Source organism: Sinocyclocheilus anshuiensis, unplaced genomic scaffold (genome assembly GCF_001515605.1).
Source record: "Sinocyclocheilus anshuiensis isolate Anshui unplaced genomic scaffold, SAMN03320099.WGS_v1.1 scaffold1075, whole genome shotgun sequence".
Classification (NCBI taxonomy): Eukaryota; Metazoa; Chordata; class Actinopteri; order Cypriniformes; family Cyprinidae; genus Sinocyclocheilus; species Sinocyclocheilus anshuiensis.
In genome coordinates this window covers 2,247,389-2,259,792 of record NW_015544163.1, presented here as the reverse complement: position 1 = coordinate 2,259,792, position 12,404 = coordinate 2,247,389, and the positions used below count along the sequence as shown (strand labels likewise).

At 35.8% G+C, this 12,404-nt stretch overlaps 1 protein-coding gene across 1 annotated transcript in view; it reads right to left on the bottom strand.

Annotated features, from left to right (window-relative positions):
• Nucleotides 1–661: 661 nt before the first annotated feature.
• Nucleotides 662–12,404, bottom strand: part of LOC107695717 (exportin-6) — a 31,375-nt gene continuing 19,632 nt past the window's right edge. Inside the window, exons 13-25 of the mRNA XM_016495743.1 lie at nt 11,879–12,038; nt 11,034–11,126; nt 10,789–10,936; nt 8,402–8,548; nt 8,123–8,294; nt 6,599–6,754; nt 6,357–6,471; nt 6,181–6,259; nt 6,000–6,092; nt 4,684–4,845; nt 4,326–4,424; nt 3,331–3,561; nt 662–852 (exon numbers count right to left, since the gene is read on the bottom strand). Of these exons, the coding sequence (XP_016351229.1) occupies nt 751–852; nt 3,331–3,561; nt 4,326–4,424; nt 4,684–4,845; nt 6,000–6,092; nt 6,181–6,259; nt 6,357–6,471; nt 6,599–6,754; nt 8,123–8,294; nt 8,402–8,548; nt 10,789–10,936; nt 11,034–11,126; nt 11,879–12,038 (1,757 nt within the window). The 3' untranslated portion in view covers nt 662–750. The remainder of the gene's footprint in view (nt 853–3,330; nt 3,562–4,325; nt 4,425–4,683; nt 4,846–5,999; nt 6,093–6,180; nt 6,260–6,356; nt 6,472–6,598; nt 6,755–8,122; nt 8,295–8,401; nt 8,549–10,788; nt 10,937–11,033; nt 11,127–11,878; nt 12,039–12,404) is intronic.

Genomic DNA, 12,404 nt, shown 5'->3' with positions numbered 1-12,404 from the left:
TATATATATATATATATATATACACACACATATGAAGACTTAAGATGCAAAAAATTCTGTCGTGTGTGTGTAGCCCTTATGTGGGGAAACAAGATAAGATACAAGTAACAAAATGAGAAAGACAAAGAATGCATTTCATTATAAAACTTTATTGAAGGTTTGTTTGTCCTGGATCAGGATGGAATGATATGAAAAAGATGTTTGAGTCCATCTCCGTGGAAATAAGGAGAGGAAAATAAAACCAGACAATTTAAGAGAAAGAACAATTCAGTGCTCTGCGTCGCACATGTTCACTTTAAAACCATTGAGAACTCCAGCGATGCTTCACTCACTGAAACCGTCTTGAGATGAGTTCGTTCAACTCCACACCACTGCATTTCAAACGCCATCTGTTCACGTCAACAAAATATGTGTGCTTTCCGTTACACCAGTCCTTTTAAAACAACAAGCAATGGGGAAAGCACTGCTCCGATTCCCACGAACCGCAGCGCTCTGAATCGCATCAGCTGATTTGGGACGAGTTTCTCGACAGCAGCTTTGGCCTCTTGATCATTGGCAAATGTGTAAAATCTAGCTGAAATAAACATAAAAGAAGCTGAGGAACGAAGCCCAGCAGCTCTCAGAGCACGCCGTCGCTGAGATCTCAAGGCTGGCCCCTGGCGAAAGGCGAGACATGACCACTGAAGCAGTGATCGGCGTCCTTGAGGAGGATGGGCCGTGGTTTGGCTGAGCGGCAGGGGTGATGTGTTGCTATAATTTCAAAGTTCCCGGCGGAAGGCTTCCATTGCACAGTCTGTAGAAGCGCAGGTCGTTCACGATGCGATACACTCCCTGAGAAAACGATGGCAGGTCCTGCGAGGGGCGGAAGAGACAGAAACAAGACATGACTCACGTGTTAAAACACGGTTCACGCTGCGTGACTGAACCCATGACACCATCCAAACTGAGTGAATGGGACACGTCTGTGTAAAGGTGAATCTGAACACCTGGCGACAAAACGCCCTGCTCATATTTAAATCCACATTCCAAAAAAATAAAATTGCTCAAAGAAAATTAAGCCTATTTTAGGACTATTCAGAAGTTTCAGCTCAGGTAAAAGAAAATAATAATAAAAATAAATAAAACAATTGTGTACCATGTAAAGTGTGTGGGGGGTGTATATGTATACATACTGTATATTATACACACAAAATAATTATATAATAATTATTGTTTTGCATATCTCACACACACACACACACACACACACACACAATCAACGTGTTGATTTCCTTTGCAAACAATCTAATCCTACTCCAACCAGAAATATGGTAGCTTTTTCGTAAGTATCTTTATGAGTAAATTCACTGTAATCACGAAAAGCACCAGAAAAACACACACACACACACACACACACACACACACACACACACACACACACACACACGTCTTTAATTTAGGCTGATTTTGATCAAATAAAAACTGTTAAAACAAAGTTTCCTAAAATAGCCTTTCTCGGTGCAACTTACAATCAAATTTTTTTCCCTTTTAATTTCTTAGCCCAAACTGTGTAATTAACATTTACAATTCATTAGATGAATTAATCGGCACATCGTGTAATTAATTCGATTTAAAACAAATTTAAAATAGCTTGACAGCTTAAAATAAATAAATACACACACTAGGGATGTCAACGATTAATCAATGATCGATTAATTGTCGACCTGTCCATGTTTCATTAATTTTGTTCCTTAAATAACCCATGATTTAACTAAAATGAGGGAACAAATTAATAAATTCTTAATTCATGGCCATGAAATCTTTCATTTCCCTAGATGCGAAAACAGTGATAAAAAGTGAATGACAATAAAATAAACCTGCGAAATTAGAGGGTTAGACGGTGAGGATTTAGGAAAAGAAACAATGCCTAAATATTATTGAATTTGTGGAAATTCGTGACCAACCGGCAAACCAGAACAAAGCCGCGTGAATGTAGGCTATATGGGCTCGAACGGCATCCAAAAGCATGGTCGCGATGTAACATTTTCCAGCTAACCAGTTATTCCTCCAATAAACAAAGCTTTTATACCACACTTGTCATAATCAGAGCTTATAATTTGTAAATAAATAATTACTGGACTCAAAACAGCAATTAAAAGGCGCTGTGACCGACACTTGACACTACGTTTTCCCAGAGCATTCAATGATGTCACTAAACGGTGACGCCACAACTAAGAGCATCGTTCACAAGTTTCTGCATTAACCAAACTAGCCTAGGCACAGGTTTTCAATCCCTGGGACAAAATGGAATGCTTTAAGGAAAATGTATAGCCCTAGGGCACAGGTTTTCAAGCCCTGGGACAAAATGGGATGCTTTAAGGAAAATGTATAGCCTATGTAAGCAATAGGCCTAAATAAAAATAACAATTTTTTTTCATAAAAAAAAAAAAAAAAAAAAAAGGTGAAATATATCCGACTTAAATAATTAAGCTAACAGATTTAAAACAGAAGGCGCGGCGCTCCATAAACAAGTTTTTGCTCATGTGAAGAGGATGATCTTTTCCGTCTATATGCGAATGCATGTAAAGTACAAGCCTAGTTTACATTATAAATAATAGCTTAACATTCAAATACATTATGAATATGGAAACATTTGGATTTGTGTCAAATGAGACGTGAGGAATAACCTCCAAATACACTGCTAAATGTATGCACGTATGCACGCACGCATGCACTGTAAATGCCGGATTTTTAAAAACAAATAGGCCTACCGCAATGCAAAAATTCAAAATCTGACATTATCTATTCATTTTACAATCCTGCTACTAGCATTTTATTCAGACTAAATCCCCTTTAAATCGGGTGAGAAAGCGGTTTTTTTTGAGTAACGTTTGCACAACCTGTCATGCCGGGCTGCATAGATGCATTTTGCAGCATTAAGGTTAACGATTAATCGATTAATTGATCGTTAATTTAAACGACGATCGATCATGGAAATTATCGAAAATCGACATCCCTAACACACACACACACACACATACACACACACTCTCACACACAATTACTAACATATTCAGTATATATATAGTATCGGTCTTTAATTTATGCTGATTTTAATTAAATAAAAAAAAGGTTAAAACAAGGTTTCCTAAAACTGCCTGAATTTTCTTGGTGCAAATTATCACTTATTTTTTCCATTTAAATTTTTGCATTAAAATATATATCTGAGGTATCAGAGCAATGTCAAAAAAAGCCAGAATATGTTCCAGCGCTTCACATTTGTAAAAACAACACAATTTGCTCATGTAATTAGCGCTTCAGGTATTAATGGCATCAGTCAGGTTGACTCACCCTCTCTGGCGTGAAGTTTCGGGCAAGCGATGTGCGTTGGTGGGGGTCGAGGCCTTGGCAGCCATTGAGGAACTCTGGCAAGAAGGAAGAGTAGAATGCTGGGAAATCCACAGCCGCCATGTTGTAGAGCGCCAGCGTGATGTCGTCCTGGAGGAGGTCGTGGCTCTTGTGCAGGAGGACTTGCAGGAGAACATTTATGAAGTGGAACAGCATGGTGTTCCGGAACAGCTTCTGAAATGAACATGTAACCACACATCAAAACATAAAACAAAATCCATTTGAATTAAATAAATACATTACACCTATTATAAAACAAAGAGAAATTAAATATTTAATATGTTTCCTTTTTTATTTATATTAAATATTAGTTTAATTTTTACTTGTATTAAATATAATTTTTATTTATAATTTATATTAAATATAAAGAAAAAATTAACCTCACATTAAACTTGTACTTAATATAAATTACAAACTTATTTCATGTTTATTTTTTAATTTATCTTCAATATATATTAAATGTATACGTTCAATTTTATTTGTATTAAATGAGTTCCGAGTTAAATTAATTTTTTTATATAAAATGGAAATTAAACATTTTTTGCATATTATATAAAAATGTAACTTTTAAATAGTTTAGTTTTTAATATATAATAAATACCAGTGCATTTTTTAAACTTGATATATAAAATATATAACTATATATATTTTAATTTATATGAATAATATTTATATTAAATAGAAGTTTACTTTTTAATTTATTAAATATTAATTCAATTTTTATTTATATTAAATAACATTTACATTTTTATTGATATGAAATATAAATGAATAATTAAATTGAAATATTTTTAAATATAAATACAATTAAAATATATAATACTATATAAAAATATTTTTAATTTTACATTTATATTAAGTATGAAAGTGTTTTTAATTTATATATCCATAAAATAAAATAAAAAATAAAAAAAAGAAAGTTAGTTAGTTAGTTTTACCCTGTGGTACAGCTTGTGTTTGGTGTTCAGGACCTCGAGGTAACTCAAGTTTTGCTTGAAGATGTGAATGTCCGGTTGCAGAAAAGACTGACCAAATGCCTGCAAATCAAATACATAACAGCATTTCCAGAGCTTGAATTGTATGAAACAACATTCTAGGAAACACTGAATAATATCCAGACTATAAAAGCCAAAAACATTGCATTGCGTTGTCTGTGCTGACTCCACACACACTTAAACGGCTGATTGACGTGGTTCTTCATAATGAATGAATCAATCTCTGAATCAGATCAGTATGGAAGGGATGTCACCGCTTGATGCTTCTACAAAGCAGACATGTTTTTAGGGCAGTTGATACCTGCATGGCAGCGATGAACTGCGCTTGGTTCTCCATCAGTTCTTCTGCTCCGGTTCTCTGAACGCTGCTCAACACTGAGCTCTTGAAGAAGAACCTCCAGTTCTGATGGAGAATCTGAAAGAGCAGCTCGAACATCTCGGCTTTCACATCTGGACAGGAACGCTGCGGAACACCAAGACCAAGATCAGCAAATTACAAAAACTTCCAGAAAGAGGAATGTTAAGAGACCTTTAGATCGCTAAAACCCTTTTTGATTTGAATGAAACCATTTTTATTCTTAAGATAATGAGAACATAACATAGTAAGTGTTTGTATTTAATGTTTCTGCCCAACAACAATTAGCATTTGTCTTGTAGATGCTAATTTATTAAATGTTTTGCATTCTGGTTTCTACCCAAAAAATGTGTCGTTTTTACAGAAAAAAAAAAAAAACTCTTCAAATGCTACAGTAAAAACTAAGTGGTTAATTGGTTAATCATGTTATCTTGCCACATACTGAATGAAAAACTGTAAATGGTTTAACATCACACATGTAATTTTACTGTAATAGTGACATTTTTGCAAGTAAAAATGATAATTACCGTATAAAACAGTAATAGGACATTCCCAGAAGTCCCAGTGAGACACTATCCATAGAATTAGTTTGTGTACATTTTGTTTGTTTCTTATTTTTATTATCATCAGCTGTTATTAGCATGTTTGTGTATTTGTGCTACATAAAATTAAGCATTTAAATGTCATCTTTTTCGGACATATTATTGGGTAATATAGAGTGACAACTGATATTTATGCATTTTATGTATTTCATGAAAGCAGTCTGCTATAGTGTTGTAAAACTGTATTGATTTACATTATAAGCGTTCAGAATTTCATCTTTTTGCCAATATACTATCAGCATATTTTGCTCTGTTTGAACCTCTGAATAAAATTGAGTTGTTGTTTTTTTACTCAAAAGTATGAGCTCCATATTATCACTATATCAAACTTTAAGAGCTATAAAAGCTGGTGTATCAAATATAATACTAAAAAACATGACTTTTTCTTTTATTTTTTATGATTTTGTCAAGTTCAACAAACAGTTCCATTTTTAAATAAAAAATCTGGACTATTATTTCATATTTAAGACTTTATATGTTTATGGTACGCACCAATATGCCCTCCCATAATCATAACCATATTCTTACAGTGAATTTCTGGCAACCACAGCTGCCTTTTTTTTTTTTTTTTACAATAAATTAATCTGCTACTGTGTATTATGCTGGAAAATCAATCTGAAGCATTCTGAGGTTTAGGTGTCTGTTATTCATGTCTCATACCTCTGACACTATTGGGTACACCTGATCCAAACAAAGGCTGAGGATGCTGGGTAGCAGAGGTTTGAACGTCTGCCCGGGTTCTTGAACCACCACCTGAAACAATAATACAAAGATAAACTGTGAATGACATGTTTAATAAACACAGAAACCCAAACGCAAAAGTGGCTTTCATTCCATTTACCTGCAGAATCTTGAGAAACTTCTGAACCACTTTGGAGCCAGAGCTGCCCTCCTGTAAGATGCTCACCGCCAGCTGCTCTCTGAGGAACACGGTGAAGATGATTGATTAGCACACTCATACACATTCAGAAACAACTGCTTGTGGCTCTCAGTGTCAGCACAAGCTGTGAAGGTCACCTGGTGAACATGCTGAGGAAGGTCTGGATGATCTGCTCTGTGAAGGCCACGCCCATCTGCACACGCAGCGCTTGAAACAGCGTGAGAAAGAAACTCAGCATCTCATCCGTCACATCTGAGAGAGAGAAGACGTCAGAACAATCAAACTGAACAAATATGATTATGACACTCAAAGGCAGTGAAGACGACGTTGTCAAACGCTGATGAAAGTCCACTGGCTGTAAAAGTGATGGTTTAGTTACCTGGCTGCTGGATGAAGAGGGGGAAGAGCGCGAGTGTGACCTGGACAGACTCCTGCAGACTGTGGTAACAGATCTGACGGGATTTGGTGGCCTCTACTGATATACTGTCCACCAGATCCCTCAACACACACAGAGTCTGCTGGATCGCCGCTTTACCTGAGGGACACAGAATGATTTCATTTATTAGCATTTAAAGATTAACTGGTAAAAAGCAAGCCTTTAAAAAAATAAAATAAAAAAATAATTAATTTTATATAAAATGTTATATAGATGCATATATAATTTTATTTTAATATTTTATTTTAGCTATTTATTTTACATTTATTCAGCAGCAAGGACATTTTGAATTGATCACAATATTGAATTCAAATAAAAAAATATTTCAAATAAATGCTCAACTTAAAAAAATAAAGGAAATAACCAAGTACGCAAGCAAGTAAATAAATAAATGAGTGAGTGAGTGAATTTGGGGTTGGTAATATGTAGTAAAATTGTTTCATGTTTTTTTAATTAGTCTCTTATGCTCACCAAGTCTGTATTTAATTTGATGAAAAATATAGTAAAAACAGTAATATTGCAAAATACTACAACAATTTAAAATAGCGGTTTTCTATTTTAAAATGTAATTTATTCCTGTGATCAAAGCTGAATTTTCAGCATCATTACTCCAGTCTTCAGTGTCACATGATCCTTCAGAAATGTCTATCTATATAATATCTAGAAATATCTAATATACAACTTGCTGCTCAAGAAGCATTTCTTCTTCTAATTATTATTAATGTTGAAAACAGTTGTGCTACTTCAAATTTTTCTGAAGACTGTGATCATTTATTTTTCAGCACTCTTCGATGGATAGAAAGTGCAAAGAACAGCATTTATCTGAAATAGAAATGATTTTCTGTCACTTTAAATCAATTTAATGCATACTTGCGGAATAAAAGTCTAATCATCAGTTTCTCTGAGAAGGGTCTGACTTGCACTCTCAGACACTTGCACTTCCGCAATTGACGTCACTTGCAGTCTTTATTTTTTATTTTGTTCTATTTATTGATTATTTTTTGTGCAAGAAAAAGACAAGACCCGCAAATCCGTGGCCACAGAACAGCAGAATATGAACGCAATGCACAAAGTCTCTCGCTAAGCGTTTTCCTCCTGTAGAAAAACATATACACTTAATATGGCTTAATGTATTAAGATGCTATTAAAATATCAAATTCAATATACAGTTTATTAATATAATGAACACGTGTATTGTATTTTCCTCCCATACCGATTTGTGTCGATTGCAAGTGAAGTCGCAGGTAGCGGAGAGTGCAAGTGGCGATTGCAAGTGACATTGTAATTTAGTTTCTTTTGTCTTGTCTTCACCATCTGGCTACTGTTGTAAAATGTTGAGAGATTCAAACAAAAAATAATCAATAAATAGAACAAAATAAAAAATAAAGACTGCAAGTGACGTCAATTGCGGAAGTGCAAGTGTCTGAGAGTGCAAGTCTGCAGCCAGACCCTGTTGGTTGCTCTTACTGTTGGGGTGATGGCTGGGTGGGCGGGGCAGGAGGCGGTACTGCTGCGTCAGACTGCTGAGAAGCCGCGTGTGATTGGCTGAGCGGCTCTGCCACTGCTGCTCCGCCTCCGGCAGACTGGGCCACGGCAACAGCAGCATGTTTGACAGAGCTCGACACACGAGGACGTGAGCCTGGGACAAAAACAACAAACATTACATCACAAACAAATACAGCTGGAGCAAAGTACAAACTGTGCCACGCTGTCCTGTTTTCCAAAGACAAACCAACATAAACCCACCTCCTGAGGTAATCTGTGGTTATGATTATCCGTGATCAGGCTGAAGATATTCTGCGCCGCCGGCAGCGACACCAGGAACACTGGCCGCACGGTGGTCGCCATGGAGACCAGGAGATGGCATGCAGATAAAAGTAATTTCTCTGGAACCTGCGGCACACAGAGATCAGGCAGATTAGCATTTTCCCAGAGTCAAAGAATGAAGAAAAACGGGTTTGAACAGAATAAACCTAACAATCTAGTGAAACTGTAAACCTTAACACAGAGTAATGTTTTAGTTTCAAGACAACCCACCAATTAAATATATAGCAATGCACATTAGTACTAAAAACCTTGATATGAAGACTTCATGACTGAATGAATCGTGACAGTGTTTACTTTATGGTGTTTATATTGCAATATTTGATCTCCCTTTTCTGTTTGAAAGAGGAGCTGGTAGTAGCAAAACATACTCATTTCAAAATTAAGAGTCCCAGTGTATTTCAGGTTGTTAAAATGTAAAATTCCTGCATAAAATGCATAATTTCTTTTCCTGGACATTTTTCTGGTATTTTGGTTGAAAAATACAGTAAAACAGTAATGTTGTGAAATTATTACAATTTAAATTATTACAATTTAAAATAACTTTCTGTTTTAAGATTTTAAAATTATGTAATGCTGAATTTTCAGTAGTGCTGGGCGGTATACCGGTTCATACCGAATACCGGTGTTTATTTTTGTTATGATATTCATTTTTTAAATACCGCAATACCGGTGTATGTCGCTTAAACAACGTTCGGACCGCGACACTGTTTGAAAGGGGTCCTTTTTCACTGTTGCACTGTGGTGAGGGCAAAGCTGTATGTGTTACGAAGCGTGAAAGTTCTGAAACTGAAGCTGTAGAACTAATAGAACGTGATGACAGAAGAACTCATCCACAATATCCACATTGACCGCCACAAATATCCACCGCCCCCTGCCATCAGCTCACACGTCTCACACACACACGAGCGCGACTTGTTGGCCGCACCGCAGCCGACTCGTCAATAAAGGAGTACAAAACAGCGTTTCCTAGAACCTGTCGCTTAATGATTGTTTGGAATTATAAATATGAGTGTAGTTCGTCTGTTAATATCACATGCACTTTTTTGTTTGTTGTTTTTTTTAGTTTGTTACTCAGACGCAGGCAGTGCGCTGCATGAGACAAAGTAATATAGCCAAAACAACTGCATAGCCGCTCTTTAGTGTAGATGCATGTTGATTTTCAGACGATGCCGCGATTATAAATGAGAGTGACTCCTGGTTAACATGTATTAAAAGGGGTCGTGTTTAGTCACTATTTAGTGTGGTATTTTTTGACAATATTCACTCATCATGACAGTAAAATAGGGCATTCTAAGTCAATATACTGCAGTATTTCCTCTCTCAATCAGTAGAAAATATGGTTAACACCCGGTCATGCATGAACAAAAAAATACCGTCATGTACCGTGAAACTGGTATAATTTTGAAAAATACCGTGATATCAATTTTTGGTCATACCGCCCAGCACTAATGTTCAGCATCATTACTCCAGTCTTCAGTGTCACATGATCCTTCAGAAATCACTCTAATATACTGATTTGCTGCTCAAGAAACATTTATTACTATTATCAGTGTAATTACAGTTGTAGTTGGAAACCGATACATTTTTTCCCAGGATTCTTTGAATAGAACAGCATTTTTTTGAAACTCATTTTTTTGAGTTAATATTATATCCCCCTCGTTTTTCTGAATAAGCAGCTGGAGATAGTAAAGCATGGCCATTTCAAAATAAGAGTATTTTAGGCTTGTTTATAATTAGAAGTCCTGCATTATGCATTGGGGAAACTCGAGCAATGGATGCAGTGTCTGTATTGACTATATTGTATATATTTTGTTACGTACAATAAAACTAAGTTACATGTACAAAATACGATAGTATCAAACAATTGAGATATATGACAATTAAAATTACAGCACCTTCATAAACTGAATAAAAACTAAGAAAAAAAAAAAAAAAAGTTATGTCGCCATCTTGCTCCAACAAAATGCCAAGAATGCACCCAATGTCATAATTACGACTTCTCACCTCGTAAATACGAAATTCCCAGGAGGACAAGAGCACACCGTAAGAACCTTCACACATTAAATAGATCGATTTTACTAGTATTGGCACAATAATGTTTTTCACTGCCTTCACTTTATCAGCAAAATCAAATATTGATTGACCTCTAATTCATATGTAATGACATATTTGTACAAATTTCAATATGCATGTGTATATATTGAACAAAACATGTTTTGAGTGTTTTAAACTTGCAATTACAATGTCCTACTTTAAATGAGCCTTGAAGATCATTCATAAATGATCATTCATAAAGATCAAATCACCTTGGCATTGATGAGAGGGGTCGTGGCGGCCATGCTCGATCTGATGAGGTCCACAAATTGCGTTTGATCTTGTTGTCGCTGCACCTCCCCGCAAAACTGAGCCAGCCAATGAGAATACGCCTGCAGAGCAGCCAATGACTGTGCATGCCTGCAATACAGAGATGTTTAAAGCATGATTATAAACAATCCACCTTTATGTTAACTGATGGCAAATAGCACTTTGAACAGAGTTTACGACTACTTACACATCTATAAGGTCCGGTTTGAGCACTGAAGGAACAGCCATTTCTACATCGTACAGACTGATCTGAGAACCGTAACACGACACTTCCACCAATCTGAGATGACAAACACAATGCCATTACTTATTTCAGTCAGTTAGTAACATTTGACCAAACAGCACTCACCTCTGTATTAATAATTCAAGCTATTATTATTCTGTCATTAATAATTCCTAAACGTTTACCATGATGTTTTATCTAAAAATGTAAAGTTGTATATTACTCGACACCCTGTGTTGGCCAAAACAAGGAAATACTTTCAAATTGTGAAAGTAAAAGTAAAACTTCTGTTTTTCTTTAATTAAAATGGGGATTTGGACAGCATATAAAGGAAACAATTTATTTTGCCAAGTTTAAACAGTATTGTTTAAGTTTTGATACAATGGAAACAAAGTCATACAAATGTCCTTGTAAAAAAATAAAAAATAAAAAAATAGGAGTCTTAAAGGAGCCATAAAAAGTCTTTCATAACTTAAACGGTATTACAAAAGTCTTAATACTCACTTTAAGGGGATTTAAATTTGGAAATAGAAAAACAGGAATCACAGTATGGCCTAATGTGATTATTAAACTTCAAAAGGCAATGATTTAATTAAATAAATGTGAACACTGAACATTCAAAGTCAAAACTGTTGCACTTTCTACAGGCTAGTAACTAGTTATAGTGATGCCTGTCTTAGAAAACTCTACTAATATTGTAATTTGAGGTATAAAATGGCATAAAACATGTGCAAACACAGAGGACAATAAACATACACATAAGGAGGGAGTGTTGTTGTTAAAAGAGGAATTGGCAATAAGGAACTGACCTCTGCACGATGGCGAGAGCGTCGTTAAAGCGAGCGGAGAAAACATCCCCTGTGAAGAACTCGGCCAGACGTCCCACGGCCTGCAGAAGAGAGCTCAGGTCTCTGAGAGCGCAGTGCAGCTTTCTGCAGTCGGCCTCTGCTGTGATGTTCAGCCTGCGACCTGTTTACACACACACACACACACACACACACACACACACACACACACACACACACACACACACAGAGAGAGAGGTGCGAAACCACTCAATAACAGCTGACAGCAGCTCACTAGCCACATGAGAACAGAACCGCCACTAATAACCATCAGAGCGAACATTACAAGACCAGATACTAGAGATGTAATGATTCACTCAACTCACGGTTCGATTCATGATTTTTTTTTAACAAAATGAGATTTAATACAAATTATAAATTAAATGTGTCCTTTTATTATTGCTTGGACAAAATGCTGCATGTTTCTTTGTGAAATTGAAATATAACACTATAATAATATACTAATATAGCACTTGCATATTATTGCTCT